This window comes from Tiliqua scincoides, chromosome 2 (assembly GCF_035046505.1).
Source record: "Tiliqua scincoides isolate rTilSci1 chromosome 2, rTilSci1.hap2, whole genome shotgun sequence".
Taxonomy (NCBI): domain Eukaryota; kingdom Metazoa; phylum Chordata; class Lepidosauria; order Squamata; family Scincidae; genus Tiliqua; species Tiliqua scincoides.
In genome coordinates, this window is record NC_089822.1 from 121,041,061 (window position 1) to 121,060,848 (window position 19,788).

General features: G+C 43.0%; 1 protein-coding gene across 1 annotated transcript in view; it reads right to left on the reverse strand.

The window, feature by feature from the left end:
• Positions 1 to 16,801, reverse strand: part of LOC136640793 (LIM homeobox transcription factor 1-alpha-like) — a 74,489-nt gene extending 57,688 nt beyond the window's left edge. The window contains exons 1-2 of the mRNA XM_066616119.1: positions 16,744 to 16,801; positions 1,962 to 2,148 (exon numbers count right to left, since the gene is read on the reverse strand). Coding sequence (XP_066472216.1) covers positions 1,962 to 2,148; positions 16,744 to 16,801 — 245 coding nt within the window. The remainder of the gene's footprint in view (positions 1 to 1,961; positions 2,149 to 16,743) is intronic.
• Between the last annotated feature and the right edge of the window lie 2,987 nt (positions 16,802 to 19,788).

Sequence of the window (19,788 nt, forward strand, 5' to 3'; positions counted from 1 at the left end):
AGAGAGTGCTTTATTGCCAAATATCCTCCCAACCGAAGTTTTTATGGTTCAAAAATGGATCTGGAATTCAAGTGAAACATGGGTAGAAACTTATGTGTAGAATGGTTAGACACTCCCTTACTTCCCATCCCTTCTCCAACACAAATGTCCCCCTCCTGAGGGCTCTCTGAAAAGGACCTCTGGAACTTAGTTTGCAAATAAGGACCTGGACCTGTTATACATGGATTTTTTATACACGGATTTGACTCAAAACAAATGGCCACTGCAAACAAGAAGGAATGTGCTGATCCCTGGAGAAGGGGAAAAATGCATCCCTTTAAAATCAGTTTAAAAAACTGAACAGTCCTTTAACAATAGCCTCCTTAATGAGAGAGAGAGAGAGAGAGAGAGAGAGAGAGAGAGGAGAAAGCAGCTGGCTGACAATCCATCAGTCCTTCTCTCTCCAAGTGACCCTTCCCCCTGAGCACGTGCAAGAAAGGTGATCACCTTGGTGAAGGGAGGGACTGAGTGAAGAGCCTTTCTAAGCTCTTGGAGGAGGACTGATTGATGGACTGTCTTCTTAATTACTCTTATCTTACATCACAAAGGTCAGCAAGGCTGTTTTTAAATCACCTGAGCAAAGAAACTTAGTTTTTTAAATTTTAAAAGGAACCCATTGGAATAATGAGGCTCAGTCTGTATATATAACAGCTGCCCAACAACTTTTAAAATAAAAAAGCAGCTTAACTCTCTCCTCTCCAGCTAGTTTCCCACTGAAAATGGTTTCCTCGATTGCTTTTCTGTATTCTTTCAGCTTTTATTCATTGTTTCTAAGTATTATGGTTAAAGTGCACATCTTGGAAGTGTCTCTATGTCCATCCTGTACTTCTGTTATTATTATTCTTTGCCTTGCCAGATGATCCAATGATTTGAAGGTCCAGTTCAATGATACAAAATAAATTATACCAAAATAAGCTAAATTACACAAGTATGCTTCACTTGCATAAATTTATTCTTCACCCATCATTTGAGTTTTCTGTTTGAGAATTTAAACTTGTTTTGCTGCTGAATACAGACATAAGAACATATGAAGAGCCCCGCTGGATCAGGCCAAAGGCCCATCTAGTCCAGTTTCCTGCATCTCACAGTGGCCCATCAAATGCTCCAGGGAGCACACAAGACAACAGACACAACCTGGTGCCCTCCCCTGCATCTGGCAATCAGAGGCAGACTACCCCTACCTTGCACATTCCACAGACTAATTACATGCTGGGTAAAGAAATATTTTCTTTTGTCTGTCCTAACTCTCCCAACATCTTTCATTCATTTGCAGGAGAGATTTCAATTATTTGTTAGCAACCCACATGTGTGGTGATGTTCATCACTAGGAAGCTTCTTCCTTATGGGCATTACTTTTCTCAAGATATGGAAAGACCATTTCTCCTTGAGTCTATACATAACAGAAGCTTCAACCATACAGTAAAAACCAACTTCAAGAACACGCCAAAATTACACAACTGATTTGCATGATGTAGTGCTCTCTGTAGACTATGGGTAAAACATACACCAATCAGCCCTGGAATTCCAGTTCTGAGGTCCAAGGACTCCCTTAACTTCCTAGTACCCAGCTGCCTCGGTGTTCTATGACATCACAGCATCTCCTGGCACCAAGGAGACAACCCCTCTGTCTGCCAAACTTAGCTTCGACCTCAGATCACATTATTGCCAGATGCTTATAACACAAGCTGTAAAATGAGAATACATCCGAATCATGCGATTAAAAAAAATCACCATATGGATAACAAAGTTGTCTGAATGCATACTTTCAAATTTGGAATCCCCCATCTCCTTTTATTTCTTTCCCTTGACAATCATCAGCTTACAGCCTGAACTCTGAGGCTTGCCTTCTTTCCAACTATTAGGCACTATAGACACAAATCCATTAGCCATACTGGAAGAAGACAGACGTGCCAGGTGCTTACTTTTCGTAGTCATGCTTGCAGTACAGTTGCCTGTTGCGACAGTAGCATGTGCCAGACAGAGGTTGCAGGCAAGCAGTACATTTCACACAGCCTTCATGCCACGAACGCTCGTTCACCCTCAGCAGGAAGCGGTCGGAGATCGGGGTATTGCAGCCAGCACAAACCTCCCTCATTTTGGACTCTGAGCCTAGAGGGCAGGGGAGAGCAAGTAGTGAATTGAAAAGATTTCTGGCATTAGAGAGACTAGCTTGTGAGAGAGAGAGAGAGAGAGAGAGAGAGAGAGAGAGAGAGAGAGAGAGAGAGAGATGCTTGGCAGGCTAAAGATCTGTAGTGCAATCTATGAGGAAGTTCTGCTTCCATTCAAGGCAGTGAGACTTCTGCCACAGAACTCTCAGCTGGATTGCACCCCCAGAATTCTCAGATGCAACGATATTGTGCAAAAGTTGCATACTTGTTACACTACAGATTATGTTTCAAAAATGTTGGCAGCAGTTTGGCTCGTGCTTTACTTTTGTAGAATTTTGAATGACTGGCTCCAATTGTCTTCATGCATTCCGGCCTCATCCCCAAGGGCTCTGGAGCAGATGACATTACATTAAAATATGAGGCGTATGGTATGATGTTTGGGAAATATTCCATATTCAAACATGGAATGAACAAAAATATTAAAGCTGACCTTTCATCCTTGTAGCATGCATATCAAACCTTTGGCTCAGATTTATCAGATGGCCATGAGTGGACAAGTCATTAATTATCAACTGCAGTTCCTCTTCTGTAAAACAGGTATAATACTAACTGACCTCCCTTCACAGCATGCTAATCCACAATAGATGGGATTTTACTTATTTTAGTGAACACTATGACTACTTTTTAAATCTCAGTTACTAGTTAACTCAGATTTTGAATGTAAATACTTGTATCTGCCAAAGTATCAAGAATTACCTGGACAAAGGGAAAAAAAAAAACATTATCCAACAAGAGAAAAACTCTGGAGAAATCAAACAGATAAAATTGTATGACTTAATTTGAAGCCAAATCTTCTAATGTTGATTGCCTCTAACTTGGGCTCTGTGTATATAGAAACCACTCAAGCCATTGTGATGCTTGAGACTGAACATTCCACCTGACTGTTGTAAATATATAATAAATGAATTGTTAATTCTCCTCTTCCTGACTATGGTTGAATCAAACCCCAAAATATGCCCAGTCTTCAATTTTTGATTTTCCTTTAAAAAAAAAAATTGATTTCAAAGCTGTAATTTTGCTTTTCAAATTTGACGTAGATGATATTTAAATTAAATCTTATCAATGCAATTTTAAGACAATGCTCACAAAATTTAAGTCAATGGGAGTAAGTACTCGTGTTCCAAAATTAACCACTCTTTATACCTTAACCCATTTTTGCCTGGCGTATAGGTGTACACATTTGGTTCCTGTTGCGTATATGCAACGTTGGGCAGAAATGGCTTAACTTAAAGCATATGCCAAGGACTAAAACCAGAATCTTCTGTGTGCAAATCACCTTTTAATAATGGCACTTCCTCAAACCTCTGGTCTCTCAAGCTCACCACTGCCTATTACTTCTTCCTTTATTTTTATTTATTCGAAAATGTCTATCCTGCCTTGCTGCCCCTAAGGGCAGCTCATGTCAAACAAACAAAAAAACTCACAAATACTCTTTTTTATTTGATTTATTACAAGTATAAAAACAAAATTAACCAACTGAGAGCCCAATCCTGAGAGGGCATTGTCGCAAATGTGCTGTAATGCATGTTTGCAGGCCCTAATGCTGGGTGAGCGCCCATGCTAGTAGCCCCATTGCAGGGCTATTCCCTTTACCTGGGGGAAGGGGACAAAAGTCCCCTTCTCCCTAGGTGCCGCCCACGACTGCCTTGGGAGCAGAGGATGTGGTGGCAGCTGTTTTTGGTGCCACTGCAACCATGCGCCCCAGGAGCTCAGGATTGGACTCTAAGGCTGCAATCCTATGCATGCTTTCCTGGGAGTCAGTCCCACTGAACTCAATGGGACTTACTTCTGAGTAGACATGCATAGGATTGGGCTGTAAACTACATGAATAAAAACCAAAACAACTGACCACACAGAAGAGAAAAACCAATGCAGGAGACATCAAATCAAATTTTGTCTAAAAAATAAAGAGTTCTTGAGTAGGCAATGGAACACCAAGAACTAGGGGGGTATCTGGTCCTCAAGGGTAATTCTAAAATCTGGGGGTTGCAACCGAGAAGACCCTGAGATGTGCCTCCCAACAAATTTCAGAAGGAGGGAGGGAGGGGAAACACTGAGCAAGGTCACTGGTGATGAACAACATGTGGAGGCAGATTCATATCTGCATGAGACCCTGGAGGCGCTGCCAGTCACAGGTTTTTTCTCATCCTACTATTTGAGAATCTTTTAACTGAACCATTCTTGTGACTTTTTGCCAGCAACGCGTGCACTCTATTGCTGAACTATACTTGCTTCCAAAGATAGCATCTCTATACCATTGATAGCAAGGCCGTCAGCCACAAGTGCAGGTCCTGTTCCTTATTTCGCTACTAATTTTACCCCCTTGTTTTTCCTAAAATTTCAAAAGTCAAGCAACTGTACCTGGAAATATGGGGGAGGGGAAGAATTACAATAACATAAATTCAGAGTTTTGTATGAGTCTTGAAGCTTGTACAATGTGCTTGTAAATTCAGAGAATGTGCTTGTAAATTCCCCATCCTTCACGAATTGTACTCTAGAAATTATTTTTGATACAACAATTACGGTAGCGACTATTTCTAAGCCAAGAGCCGTTTCTCTTCATCTACTGACCCCTGGTTTCATTCATATAGGCCCAAATCCAAACCAACTTTACAACTCTGGCATAGCTGTAACAAAGGGGCACATGCAGCATTCTTCAGTTGGGGAACAGACATGGAGACCTCCTCAAGTTGGAAAGTTGATTAGGACTGCGCCCATAGTCAAATCCAGTGCTTAGTGGCTGCAAAGACCTTATACTGGTGATACTTCCATCTCCCCCAACTATGGTAAGCAGGGCACAATCTCCTTTCAAATAGATTATACATGTATTTTAAATGCATGAATTTTAAAACATGTATTTTAAGGGCACAATCCTAACCCCTTATATCAGTGCTTTTCAGCACTTTCATAGCGGTGCCAATGGGACACGTGCTGCATCCTGCAGTTGGGTGTCACTCACGGAGGCCTCCTCAAAATAAGGGAATATTTGATCCCTTACCTCAGAGCTGCATTGTCCTTATGTCAGTGCTGGAAAGCACTGACATAAGGGGTTAGGATCGCGCCCTAAATGCAATAAGTCAGGGATCTCCAAACCCTGGCCCAGGGGCCCAATGCGGCCCGCGGCAAACTTCTATCTGGCCCGCAGCCAACCTCTTGTCCCCTGAAAGCCTCTGGCCCACTCAACTGAACATGACCAGAATTCTGCTCTGATTGAGGGCCAGAGAGGTTGAATGAATGAGCCCATTCATTCATTTATTCACTTTTCTATGTTCCATCTCTTATTTATTTAAATAAAACAAAACCATGCCAGATATTTGATGCGGCCCTCTGGCCAAAAAGTTTGGAGACCCCTGCAGTAAGTCAATGGGACTTATTGGTGCATCCATTTATGGCTGCCCTTCAGAGACTACCCAGCAGGGGTCACAAAAGATAAGGAAGAGCATATATGCAACAAAGACTCCATTCAGCATAGTGGAGTTGGACTTGGATTGAAGCAAACAAAAGCAAAGGCTTTTGCCAAGTGGATTTCATCTTTTCTCCTCCCAGCCTACCCTATAGAACTCAGGTGACTGGATTTTGTTAGGCATGCTTCATTCGCCATTGGCCTCTTCTGCTTTTCTTGTGCTCCATTATTTGTGTCCCAGCTTAAGGCTTAGACCAGCGTTTTTTCAACCTTTTTAATCTCATGGCACACCGAGAAGGTGCTAAAATGGTCCAGGTGCACCATCAGTTTTTTGACAGTTGACAAGGCACACCGCACTGCTGGCTGGGGGCTCACATCCCCCAATGGCTCTACTAATAATGGCCCTCCCCCAAACTCCTGAGGCACACCTGCAGACCATTTGCGGCATAACAATGTGCCATGGCACACTGGTTGAAAATCACTGGCTTAGACAGAGGTTGTATGCTGGATACTTCAAAAATTTTTTAAAAAAATTATTGCTTACATTTCTATTCCATCAACCTGGCTCCTAGAAATCCTTGCTAGATCTTAAATTCCCCCCTTCCCATAGGAATCCCTTCAGTACAGGTGGTGCAAAGTAAATGCCAGGGGGCACTCTGGCAAATCCATTTCCAGCTGTTTGTATTTCTGTCCTGCCCTTCAGATAGAAAAACTTACCAACAATTAAAACAATATCCAAACAGTTTCAGCAGTTTGAGACCAGAGCAAATTACAAGATCATCACCTGGCACCAGAAAAAGAACAGACTCTGTCCCAGGTGAGCCTCTCTAGGAACAGCATTTCACACAGAATTTAGAAAAAAACCCACTCAAGGGTGGTTTTTGTTTTGGCATCTCTAAAGAGTTAGAACCAAACCAAACCCAGTCTTCAACTGACTTTTCAACAACCAGCCCATCTGTGTTTTCATTTCACTCCACAATGGCATTTTCAAGTGCAGGCACTTCTGGGATCAGGACCCTAGTAATTTAGGCCCACAAGTTTCAGCCATTTTAGGGCAGTCAACAAATATCAGCCTTCCTTTCTCCTTTCCTATGTCTTCACATTTTTTTTAAAAAACCAATTGGCTGGGAACTTAATGACGACTCTGTGTTTGAGGAGAAAACAAAATCTCTGGAGGACTGGGGGATGCAAATATATAAGCCCGATATAGGTGGTGGGAGTAGGTTGTGAAAGAAGGAGTTATTTGCCTAATGGAGATTGGTGACTACGTAGATGTGTTCATAATGAGTCTGAAAGTCCCAATAATAATGCATAGGAAATGGAGACAAATGGCTCCCATTCGTACCTCCAGTTTGGGGGAAGAAAATATGTCAGGTTGGAGTTGGCATCACTTTTTATAAGGTCTTAAACCCTTGGCCATACTAGTGCTATTCTCTTTTGACATCAGAACAGGTGATGGCTTTTGTCATTGTTGGCAACCTTCAGTCTCGGAAGACTATGGTATCGTGCTCTGAAAGGTGGTTCTGGAACAACGTCTAGTGTGGCTGAAAAGGCCAATTTGGGAGTGACAATCCCTTCCACACTGGGAGCAAGTACAGTCTGTCCCTGGTCTGTCTCCCTGGCTATGGGCCTTCCTTCTTTGCCTCTTTGCCTCAGACTGTTGGCCAAGTGTCTCTTCAAACTGGGAAAGGCCATGTTGCACAGCCTGCCTCCAAGCGGGCCGCTCAGAGGCCAGGGTTTCCCACTTGTTGAGGTCCACTCCTAAGGCCTTCAGATCCCTCTTGCAGATGTCCTTGTATCACAGCTGTGGTCTACCTGTAGGGCGCTTTCCCTGCACAAGTTCTCCATAGAGGAGATCCTTTGGGATCCGGCCATCATCCATTCTCACGACATGACTGAGCCAACGCAGGCGTCTCTGTTTAACACAGAGACGCAGGCTTTTGTCATATGTACAAAGAAAAGGCCTCAGATTGCAGTGGGAGCAGAGCCAGATGAGAAATTCCTCTTCTCCCATGGGTTCCCATTTCCCTGCGGAACAAGCATTGGGTGGTAGGAATACCCACCTGTCTCAAAAAATTGGCACAAAAAATTAGAACTACTCACAAATAACATGTCAGCTTTTTTTTGGTTTGTGAGGACAATACAAAACAAACAAACAGAGTAATGCAAACTTGGCTCAAGCCTTGAAGTTTCCTTGTTTAAATCAGGCTTTAAATTATATCATGAAGTAACCAAGTGAGCTGGTTTCCAAGGTTTAGGGTATGCGGCTAGGCCTGTGTCAACAATATACTGCTTTTACCCAGCACTGGCCATGTGAACTGGATGACAGCAGAGGGCATGAATTATTGGGCGACGAGTCACACCTCAGGGATTATTGGGTCAACAGGCCTGATTGCCCAGCAATAACTTTTTAAAGAAATAATCCAGTCAACTCAGAAAGGGTAAAGGAACAAGGAGGTTTGTTTGTTTGTTTCCCTTTTCTTGAAATCCACTCCCCATGAGGTGGGTTTCCTAATACTCTTTAAGAAGCACTCCGCTTCTGGGCCCACTGCCACCAAAGCAACCAACATTTACTCATTCATTAGTTCTAATAATCCAGATCTACAGGAACCTGCCCCCTCCCAAGCACACACTTGCAAGGCTTGCTTATGGACAGAGGGCAAAAAACCACCCCCTCAGCTGATGGCAAGCACAAAGACTGATGAAAGTGAGTTAAACGAAGCAACCTCCATTAATCAGAAAACAAAAACCAATTGGAGCTGGAATTCAAGAAGCGCACAGGCCCAGCGGCAAGAGAATGAGAGAACTTCCATTCCATCTTTCAGATTTAAGGTGAAGGTTAAACTGAAATTCTTGAACATTCTCCATTTGGCCCTTGTAGTAGTACACTTTTCAGCCGGGAAGCTGTTCTTTTGGTGTCCCAACTAAAAGATACTAGTGTCGCTCGTTACAGGAGGCTTTCCTAAACTCATCCTGCTCCAGCTTCTGACAGGGAAAGCAAAGCTTTACCAAGGCTCACAATCTGAGACCCTTGAGCAGAACTAGTGCAAAAAATCACCTTTTAAGAAATGAGCTGTGTAAGTGTATGGGCATGGGCTGAGTAGGGCCGGGGGGGGGGGAGTAAAGAGGGTTATTTGTACCGGAGCCCAGGGTCAACAAGGGGGCTTAGGAACCAAAGGAGGGCGCTCAAAAATTTCCTGGGATCTTACATTTCCTGTTCTCACCCAGACTCATTGCTGACTCAGGATGCTGGGGGTGCCATGGGCACATGGTTGCGGCTGCAGCCACAAGCCATATGCTCTAGGTGGATGAGGAAAACATGCCTGACCCTCCTTAAAGCCATCTCACATCCAGGAGGAAACTGGCCTGCCACAGTAGCTCTTTGGCTTGTGGATCCCCTTACCATGAAGGAGTGTACAGGAGCTCAGGGATGCAGCTGTGGGACTACAGATGCTGCAGAAATACAATTTGGTACACACAGGACACTTTCCATCCTAGTGTGAGCCTAAATACTCTGGTGCTAATTTTCTGCAATGATTTTTAATACTTAAAATATTTTAGAGAGACTTAGGAGTGTGTTTGGTTTTCTGTATTACTGTATCTAGCTACTGATGCCCTGTGAACAGGTTGACCTGGGCTCTGCATTGGGAAACCTGGTAGACCTGGGCTTCAAAGACTATTCCAGCTGTTGCCACCCTCCCACACCCTGTTTTGCCTGTCCATTCAGCCCACTCCTTTGCCACCCTCTCCCACTCTGTTTCACACCTCTCTTCCCACTTTGGAATAGGTCCAAAATAAACTTTGTACCCCCCTGGTAAAATTCCTCTCAGAGGCCTTGGGGTTGAGGTCCAGTATGGTGTAATTGGGTTAGAGCAGTGGTTCTCACACATTTAGCACCAGGACCCACTTTTCTGAATGAGAATCTGTCAGGACCCTCCGGAAGTGATGTCATGACCGGAAGTGACGTCATCAAGCAGGACGGTTTTTAATAATCCTAGGCTGCAATCGTGCCCGCACTTACCCAGGAGTAAGTCCCATTGACTATCATTGTTAAAAGAATTCACATAGTAGCTTGTTAAAAGTACAGGCTTGTAACATTTCCCTAAATACAGTCACATATCATCAAGTCTAATATATTAAAAATAAAATACTGAAGTGAATGGGGACCCACCTGAAACTGACTTGCAACCCACCTTGTGCGTTCTGACTCACACTTTGAGAAACACTAGGTTAGAGCATTGGTCTAGGACGGGGTGCCCAAACCTTTCAGAAGGAGGGCCACACTGTATATTTCACACATTTTTGCAGGCCGAGAAAAGGAATAGTTTTGTATCAAGTGGAGGCAAGCAAGTCTCTGCCCAATCCACTGTGGAAATCCAGTTTGTTATTATTTGTTTATGCATGTGCAAAAATGATGCCATTTCCTCACCATGATTGTTTTACAATGTTATTGAAAAGTCAACATGTGAAAACCCTATTTGTTTTATCAGCAGGAGTGAGGTTAGAATTTAATAATTATGGTTTGAGGGTCCTGAAGCATATGGCCCAGATGACTAAAAATAAGGGTAACATCACTCTGGCTAAGGTGTGTGGCAGGCAGAACTGCACATGTTCACTGTCCAACTGCATGGTTGGGGAAAAAGATATTTTAAGTTGCTGTGGGCCAGATAAAATCTTGTGGTGAACCAGATGCGACACCCGGGCTGTAGTCTGGAGACCCCGATTTAGGATCATGGAAGGCCATGTATTCACTCAGCTACGAATCTCACTGGATAAGCTGAAGTCAGTTACTATTTTTCAGTCTAACTTCCCTCAGAGGGTTGTTGGGAGGACAACATGAGACTCAGAAGGAGAGTTATGTGCGTTAGTCTAAGCTCCTTCAAGGAAGGGAAGAATAAAAACAAAGGCAATTGCATATGGCAGTATCAGTGGAGAACAGGCCCAGCAGCAGAAGTTTAGGAAATTTCCTGCCAGTTTCCCTATGTTCTCTCTAAGGCATGACTACACAACAAGATTAGGCTCTCTTCTACACCAAGCTTCCTCTGGTGAAATTTCAAGCAAAATCACTCTGCTCCCTTTCTGAAAAAGTGTGTGTGTGGGGGGGAGGGGGACTAAAAATCCAGTATAGAACCACTACTACCCCCCTTTGGTCCACCTCAGCTAGTTCTTCCTTGTATCAGCCTGTTCCGACAATACAGTTTGCAAAATGTAGTAGATTATCATTATGCATTACCCAGAGTTTCCTTTACTTAAAAATACTCTGCCCTGACCCACTCTGGACTGCCCATGAAATTTTATGGACCTTTCGAATAAGTGATTAGGCGGAATTAACTGCAAAAATACAGAATTGCCTAAATTAAAAAAAAAAATTATGTCCATTTAAAATTACTGAAGATAAGTAGAAGACTATTTGCCTGTGTATTTTAATTTAAGTGCAAGCTGCATTTTAATGGAAAATCTGGGGCTGTGGCCAAAATCCAGGCATTGAGATTAGAAAAGCTTGAGTTTCTGCTCACAAAATCCAAGGACTGGATGTGATGAAGTTTAACAAATAGTGATCCAAGAAGGAATCTTAAAAACCTAAACATTATCATGCAAAGTTGCCATTTTATTAATTTCTGCAATAATAAATTTGCACATTTTGAAAGGTTTAATTATATTTTTATATGTATTTAAGTAGTATTAATATATGCCCGGTGTGCCAGTAAAATAAACTATCATTTTTGTTTATTTTTAAGCTAAAAAAATAAAACCACAAAACAGGAGGAAACAAGAAAGAAGATTCAATATTCAGATGAACTCCTCCAACCATTTAGACTTTGCTCAATCAAAACGGGCCAATTTTAATTGCTGGTGCTATAAGGCAAGGATGTACTGTATTTGTTTAATTTTTTTTGAGGCTGTTAATGTAATTCTGTAATGGAATGAAATGCAAAAAAAAAAAGCACTTTTCTTGTAATCATGTGTGTTAGCTTTTGCTTATTAAAATCTTGGGTTCACTTACACTTCCTTCAGTATCTCAAAAAGACAGGTATAATGAGGATTTGGTAATATGCAAAACCATTTAAACTGCAATTCTATGCACACCTACCTAGAAGCAAGTCTCATGGAACACAGCAGGGCTTCTGAGTAAACATGCACAGGAGTGCACTATTAATAAATAAGAATATAAGAAGATATATTCTGGATCAGGGCCAAAAACCCTTTGCAATTCCATTTTCCCCGAGTAACTCAACAGTTGCCTCTGGGCAGTAGACAAGCAAGAGATGCAGGCATACACCCCTCTTCTGCCACTGCATCCTTACAACTAGTATTCAGAGACATGTTGCCTCTGAACCTGGTGGAAGCATAGAACTGCCATGACAGGACTGAACGTTCATTGATTTGTGCAGGAACCCAACATCCAATCAGGGTGAGCAAAAGAAGCAAATGGCCAACTATTTTTCACAGAACTTAATCAACTAGAAGACAGGTGATCAATCAACTTAAAATTCTATAGTTGTCGGCTTGTCCTACTTCCCTTACTTTTCTTGTGCAGTTACAATTCTATTTAAATTTACCGAGAAATAAATCCTGCTCTGTGTAGTGGGTCTTATTTCTTTGTGTAGGGAATGGGTTGCAACACACACACATGCAAATGTCCAAAAACGTTCTTAGCTGCTTCCAACTCTTATATGGAAAGTCCCTCCCTTATGGCAATGCTTCTTTTTCCCTCTCCAGCAAGGCACCACTACCCCCACTGGTTTCTTCTCCAAACTACCCTGACTTCTCCCCCTCTGCCTAATGATGCTAACTTTTTAATACTGATCTTTTCTACATGTCGTTAACCACTGCCAGACTGCAGTGGTCTGAAATATGAAACTGAAACATATGAAATATGAAACTAAAATATGAAACTGTCCCCCATCATTTAAACTGTGTGCTAGCAAAAGCCTCAGCTAGCAAAAGCCTCAGCCTCAGTAATTTCTACTTGGCCTGCTATTCAAAGCACAGGTGCAGGGCCAATAAAAAAGCTGGCAACTGTACTTCTGACTCAACCTGCAGGCAGTATGCTTTCTGTTGCTCAGTAACTGAAGTGCTCCTGCTCCCCCATTCCCCCAGGGATATCTCCCAGGCCTCATGGACACAACCATTTTAAAACAGTGTTGCAACACTGATGATAATAAAATGGTACAACACACATCATCCAAACACTTCTGAACTACATCACCTCTGCTGTTAAATGTTGTAAGGATGATTGTGACTATATAAATTGCCTCCAGCGGTAACTAGGGATGTGTGGAACCCATGCGGAGGGTTTCCATGTAAAATCCTGTTGCTTTTTTGAATTTTAACTGGTTTATGCTGCTGTTCCTTCACTATTGACAGATGCTTGGTCCAATAAAGGCTCTGGATGTTTTCACACAGGTGCGTTATCACACAGCACCATGGTTTTGGTCATCTCAAGACTGCATACATGTATTTTAAAACACGTGCACCCCACTTTCCTTGCCAAAGCAAACCAAAGTGACTTACAGCCAAAATAACAACTGGATATTAAATTAACATAGGAAAATGCAAAAATCACCATCCAAAGACTCCAGCCCGCTCAAGGCATGCACATTGCATATTTTGTCAATTGGATGTTTGATATTTGGCGGTATTATTGAAGCTGATGGGATCTTCATTAGAGATAAAATATTAAAATACATAATACTCTTTGGGTAAGTGTGGCAATTGCAGTAAATTCTTGGTCCAAAGTGAATATGTTGTGGATTTTCCAAAAGAGCAACAGTTTTTGAATGCCACCATGCAAGTTTTCTTTCTTTCGTTTCTTTTTAGAAGGAGAAGACAGTGCAACATTTCAGTCAAATTCAGTCAAATTTCATTCCAAACTCCATGCCAAAACCTGATTGCCCAAGTATTGGTGTGGGACTGGAAGAGTCATCATTTCCAGGAGATGATGCCTCAGGGCCCAATCCTATCCAATTTTCAATTGCCAGTGCAGCTGTGCCAATGGGGCATGCACTGCATCCTGCAGTGGGGACACAGTCTCAGAGGCCTCCTCAAGGTATGTGAACATTTGTTCCCTTACCACGGGGTTGCATTGTGGTTGCACTGGTGCTGGAAAGTTGGATAGGATTGGGCACCCAATCATCTAATGTTCTTGTCTATTCTGTTATCTGTGGTATGTGCCAATTACTATTTTATTTATCACTCTTTATGGTCATTGAGCATCTTAAAATTATATCTGCTGTGAATTAAAAAAAAAAGTTTGGAAAAAATGTTACAATAGTACCTGCCAAAGTCTTCCCTTCTATATAGCTATTAAAGGTAGGGAATCATGTTTTCCTTTTATTGTCTGGCACCTGTCAGAGCAATCCTATGCATGCTTACTCAGAAATAAATCTCACTATGTTCAGTGGGGCTTACTCACTTGTCATTGTGTTTAGGACTGCAGCCCAAGATACCCCCTCTCCAGATTTCTTGGTTACATAAATTCAAACTGAACTAGCATATTGTAATTACAGTATAACCAAACAAAGGTGATATGATCATAACTAGCCTTTGTTTTTCTTGGGAGCCTCACTTTAGCAATCCTGGCTCTATATTTCTTCTGACTGACAGATTTAACAAACATTGCAAGGGCAAACGGAGCAATATTTGTGAGGAAAGCCTTTTATTCTAATTATGGTGTGCCTTTCTACCCCGCCTTCAGCTTGTGTATGCCTGTAATCACACAGAAATTAAAAGTCATAAAGAAATGGAAATGATTTTGGGTAAGGTGAAAAGAATCCTCTCTTGTGCTGCATTATTCCAGTTTATTTAACAGCAAAATACCCAGGTTTGCTGCGTTAGTGGAAACTCTCCAGCTTAATTGTCCCAGAGATGCCATTTCAAAGGTCTCCGTACTCCCCTTCCGTATATTATTTGCTTTCAGTTTATTTGAAAGTTACTGAGAGGGATATATTTTCCCCAGTCTTCATTGCTGCTTGAATAGGCAGGCCAGGCTTGCAGTTTAGGCTGTAATGCTAGCGACTACTACCTGGGGTTAAGCCCCATTGAATTACTTCTTCTGTGTGCGTACTTCTTCAGTAGGATTTACTTCTTTTGAGTAAAGATGCGAAGCATCAGGCTGGATGGAGTACAGCACTCCCACAGCATGTTTTCCAGACTAATGTAATTGCATGCAAAGGAGGACAGGTCTCCTCTGACTTTGAGAATTGCATAGATTGGGGTGGGCCAACTTCAGACATGTGGGATCTACCTTGTATTGGCAACCTTCAGTCTCGAAAGACTATGGTATCGCGCTCTGAAAGGTGGTTCTGGCACAGCGTCTAGTGTGGCTGAAAAGGCCAATCCGGGAGTGACAATCCCTTCCACATTGGGAGCAAGTAGATCTAGGATCTACCTAGAGTAGTAGTAAAAACAGAGGATCCACCAACTGGAATCTGGACAAAATTGTGTCTCAGGATCAGAGCTACTATACCACAGGGGATATAAGCTGAGATAACCCGTACACCTAAGTACAAAGATGCATCAAGGTCACTATAATCCAAGAGTCTCATTAAAGCACACACAATATAAAACTGACCAGGGCTGGCCCATTCATGAAGCCAGATTGGTGTGTGTGGGAGGATGGTGCCCATTTCTGTCTATCAACTTGCCTCCTCCGCTCCACTTCCTCCTTCATCTCCCATATTGGAAAAGGAAGAAGAAAGGAAGAGGTGCTGAGTTAGAATATTAGAGAGTGGGAGAAGCAGAGGCTGGCACATTATCTGGTAGAGGGTGGCATTTCACATGCCACCTCAAGAGGTCTTGGGTTGGCCCTAAAAATGGCCAACAGAGCTGAACAACAAAAGCCTGGTCACAGGCAACCAGTTAATACTCTTGTTCAACCTTTTCAAAACAATAAATCATGCAGGGAGGGACAGGATTAAGATAGGAACTGTGGTGGGTGTTAACTGCAAAAGCCCACCCCCTCCATTATTTTTTTTTTAAATAAAGCCACGCTCATACATTTCTCATAATATATAGTTTGGCCCTATACACACTTACCTGAATGTGTGTCTCATTTAACCAACTAGGACTTACTTAAGGAGTAGATATACAGAACTAGTACCACAGGGGTGCTCACAATTTTTTGACTCGAGAGCTACTTTGAAACCCAGCAAGGCCCGGAGATCTACCAGAGTTTTTTTTTACAATGTTCGCGCCATCATAACATATAACATTTATGTGTACAATGTATGTTGGTGTACCTTGAGCCCCACTGAGTATAACAGGACTTACTCCTGAGTAGATATGCCTAGGATTAGGCTGTGAGGCTGCAATCCTAGCCACACTTACCTGGGAGTAAGCCCCATTGAGTACAATGGGCCTTACTCCCGGCGTTTCCTCCCAGAGGCACCTGAAGCGGGGGGTCGGCACTCCGCGATCTACTCATTTTGCCTCGCGATCTACCAGTAGATCGCGATCCACCTATTGAGCACCCCTGTAGTACCATAAATCACATGTGCACATCTTTGCAGCAATATGAATGTTTATGCGGAATGTATCACCACATAAGACATGCGGTGTTCCTAAATGTGATATCTTTCGCGCATGTAAATTAAAGTAATAAAATGGATTATGTTCCATCATTGAAGTAGCAAAAGTCAATAAAGAGGGGAAAGCATTCTGCCTATGCTCAGAAGTGCTCTCTTCCTTTAAGGGATGGTAAAGCATAAAGAAAAGCAGTACCAGGAAATACAGAATCTGGAGCAGCAACTGAGGGGCTTCCAACATAACTTTTCACCAGTGAGCTTCAGCAACCCACCCTCAGCGCAGGGTTAAAGGGAGCTTTTTTCCAGACTAGCAAATGGGACTGTAAGTTGCCCAAGTTCATTCCCTTTAATTCCTTGCAAAAGCGTGTTACACTGGGATGACAGCTATTGTCTTATTCAGAACCATCAGGGTCCTGACCATCAGAACACCAAAGACACAGGTTTTCAGGACTCATACTAAACTGGACCAACTAGCACATACTGGCATATCAGGTATCAACGCAGACATCTAACAGAGACAAGCCCACTTATGCAGACCACCAGGCTGCAGGGCATTCACCACAGAGAAAGTCCCTCTGCATACATTTTTCCTTGTTCAGAAACTCACCATAGCCCAGGACTGGTGTGGCCTGTTGCAGGCAAGAAGGTGCTTCTTCAGTCTTCATCCTCCAGGCCTGGCAGCAGAGGATGGTGACTGCCAAGGTGTAGAAATTTTTCTAGCCTTTAAAAAATGAAAAGAAAAAGTCTGAAGCAGGCCAGCTGGCTGATATTGACCAGAACATGCTATGAAGCTCAATGTTGGGTTGCCAACTGTTTTAATGACTCCTGCTCAAGTGCCTTCAAGCAGGTGATAAAAATAATACTTAACATTTGTAGAACATTTTCTGAGGTGTTCTTGGATGCAAATCCGGTAATAACCCTTGGTTCCTAATCCAGCAATTGATACCAGTCTGGAATCTTGCTCCTATATGCCCATCTCCTTACACAAGGGGCACCCAGCTCTATGGAACTAGCTCTTAGGACAGCTGCGGCAGCACCTCTGGCTCAGCCAAGAAGCATCAGCTGATGCAGAAAGCCTGTGGCAGGATTCCACAGGATCAGTTCCATGGATCTAGTTTGGGATAGCTGCCACCATTTGCCACCCATCTGCCTGAGTGGGGAAAGGCCCAGCTTGGGGGGGGGGAGGTTCAGTGAAGCTCATATAGGAAGGGAGGGACCTGGATTTAGAAGTTATTGAAGGCCAACTCCCCTCTCCCACAATCCTTTAATGTTAGGGAATATTTCCCCTCGCAGATTAAATGGGGGTGGGAGAGGTCTGGAAGAACATCTGCCCAACTCCTGGTCTCCGCTGATGGCGAGCATGCAACCTGTGTGCTGATATCTGCTGTGCCAACTGGTTAGATACCTGATGAGGAGAGTACACCTGCCTAGCCCTTGATTGCTTCCTATTCAATGGGAGATGGTTTTGGAACCAGGGAGTGGTTTTAAAAAAAATAAATACATATGTCAGTGTCATTTTCCTATGTCATTGGGCCCTTGTTATACTGAAACCCATTACTCGTCTGGCTGCTTTCCAATGTTCCTGCTCAGGACATCCAAGTACCTACTTTGTAGATCTTTCCCCAGACTGAAAGTATCTGGTGGGGCACTGTGGGATACAGGAAGCTGGCCACCACCCCAAGATCCCTGCTGGAGCAGGTGAAGGGCCATCAAGTCCAGCCAGGGGTGTAGCTAAGTTTTGCAGGGAGCCTTGCTGCAGCGTACAAGGGCCCCTCCCCCCTCTTTTGGAGCCATTCCTGGTGGGGGGGGGCAAAACGGAGGCGAATGCTCCAAAGAAGAGGGGATGGGGCCACTTGCACGCTGTGGTGAGGCTCCCTGCAAAACTTAGTGCTTTGCACTCACTCTAGCTACCCTACCAGCTGGACTAGATGGCCCTTGGCCTGCTCCAGCAGGGATCTTCTTAGGGTGGTGGTGAGCTCTGCACTGCGAGGGGAAGAAGAGGCCTCTTGGCAAGTCCCACAAAATCCCTTCTTCATTGATGTGGATCGAAAACAAATGGGGACAATAAGCAGGGTGGTCTTGAAAAGGACAGCTAAAGGCAGAAGAGCTGTGGGAGGGTGGCAGGAGCAGTAGGGAGGTGAGGTGGTAGTGCAGGTAGCTCCGGAATGAGGGGCGCTTCGAGGGCATGGAGCCAGTTTTTGCCCCACCTGTCCAACCCCCCCATCCCTCCGACCTGGACCGCCCCCCCCCCCCGGCTGAAGTCTCTGGCTGGACGCTTCTTGGGGCTTCAGGCTGCGAGGGAGAAAGAGCACCTGACACGGGAGAACGCGTTCCCACGGAGCTTCCTGGCTCCCCTATGAGCCTCGCTGGAATCTCCCTCCTGGATAGAGAACCTCCTGTCTTTTTGGGAAGGGGCTTGATTTTGAAACTTGGAAAGCAAAAGCGAATCTCGACCTTTTCCCAGGGACCCGAATTCAGACCCATCGGATAAGATTAATAATGGTAATCGATTCCCTTAATACGCCCCTACAATATTGCTGGACTTTTAAGGGGGGGGGGAGAGAAATAACACTCCGCCCGTTCAATGGTTTTGTATATCAGAAACTGGGCGGAAATCGAATCCTGATTTAATTCATTGTTGCGTTTGATCGTTTCAAGCAAAGCAAATGTTATCTTTGTTTCATTTCTCTGGTCATTTTGAGCTGCAAACTTATTTTCGTTCGTTTGTTTTTTTTTCCAAGAGATTCTCTGTATTTTTGCGTATTATTATTATTATTATTATTATTATTATTATTATTATTATTAAATAATATAATATAATATAATATAATTATTAATAATAATAGTAGTAGTAGTAATAATAATAATAATGTAAAACTAAAAACTAATAAATAAATAAAAGAAACTATTACGATCATTTCCCTGTTTAGGGTTTTAAAAAAAAAATCATTTTTTATGATGTTGATGATGATTAAGAGGTAGGGCCCTGCTTTTAAATCTTGGTTTTAGTGTGTGTTAAACTGTGACTGGAGAAATATCTTTCGAACCTCCTAGCTTAGAACGTAGGCTTCCTATATGGAAGGCTGCCTTAAAACAGTTGGGTGGGATACGTTTTGTGTAAGGGAAATAGTTGCTACTTGGAGTACATTCGTAGAACGGAAAAAAAAAATGGCTTCTCCTTATTTTTATGGAAAAAGAATATGGTGTAAAAGGTGGTCGCTACACACAAGAAACAGGCAAAATGTTCTGGACAGGACTGTCCATAATCAAAGGAAGGCATCAACACGGTGGTTGTATCAGCCTACTCAACATTTATTGGTTTGTTTTACAAATGGATGTAAAGTAAAGGCTTCCTTTACATCCATTTGTAAAACAAACCAATAAATGCTGAGTGGGTTGATACAACCACCGTGTTGATGCCTTCCTTTGATTATGGACAGTCCTGTCCAGAACATTTTGCCTGTTTCTTGTAAAGGCTTCCTCTACTTTCCAATCAAGGCTCCAAGGGCGCTTAAAACCCATTTTTGGCCAGGTGTACACATTTGAGCCCTGGTGCGTCTACGCAACGTTGGGCAGAAATGGCTTCACAAAATAAAGGACCCTTTTTTAAAAACCTCACACTTTAAAATACTGATATCCTGCCTGCAGAGCT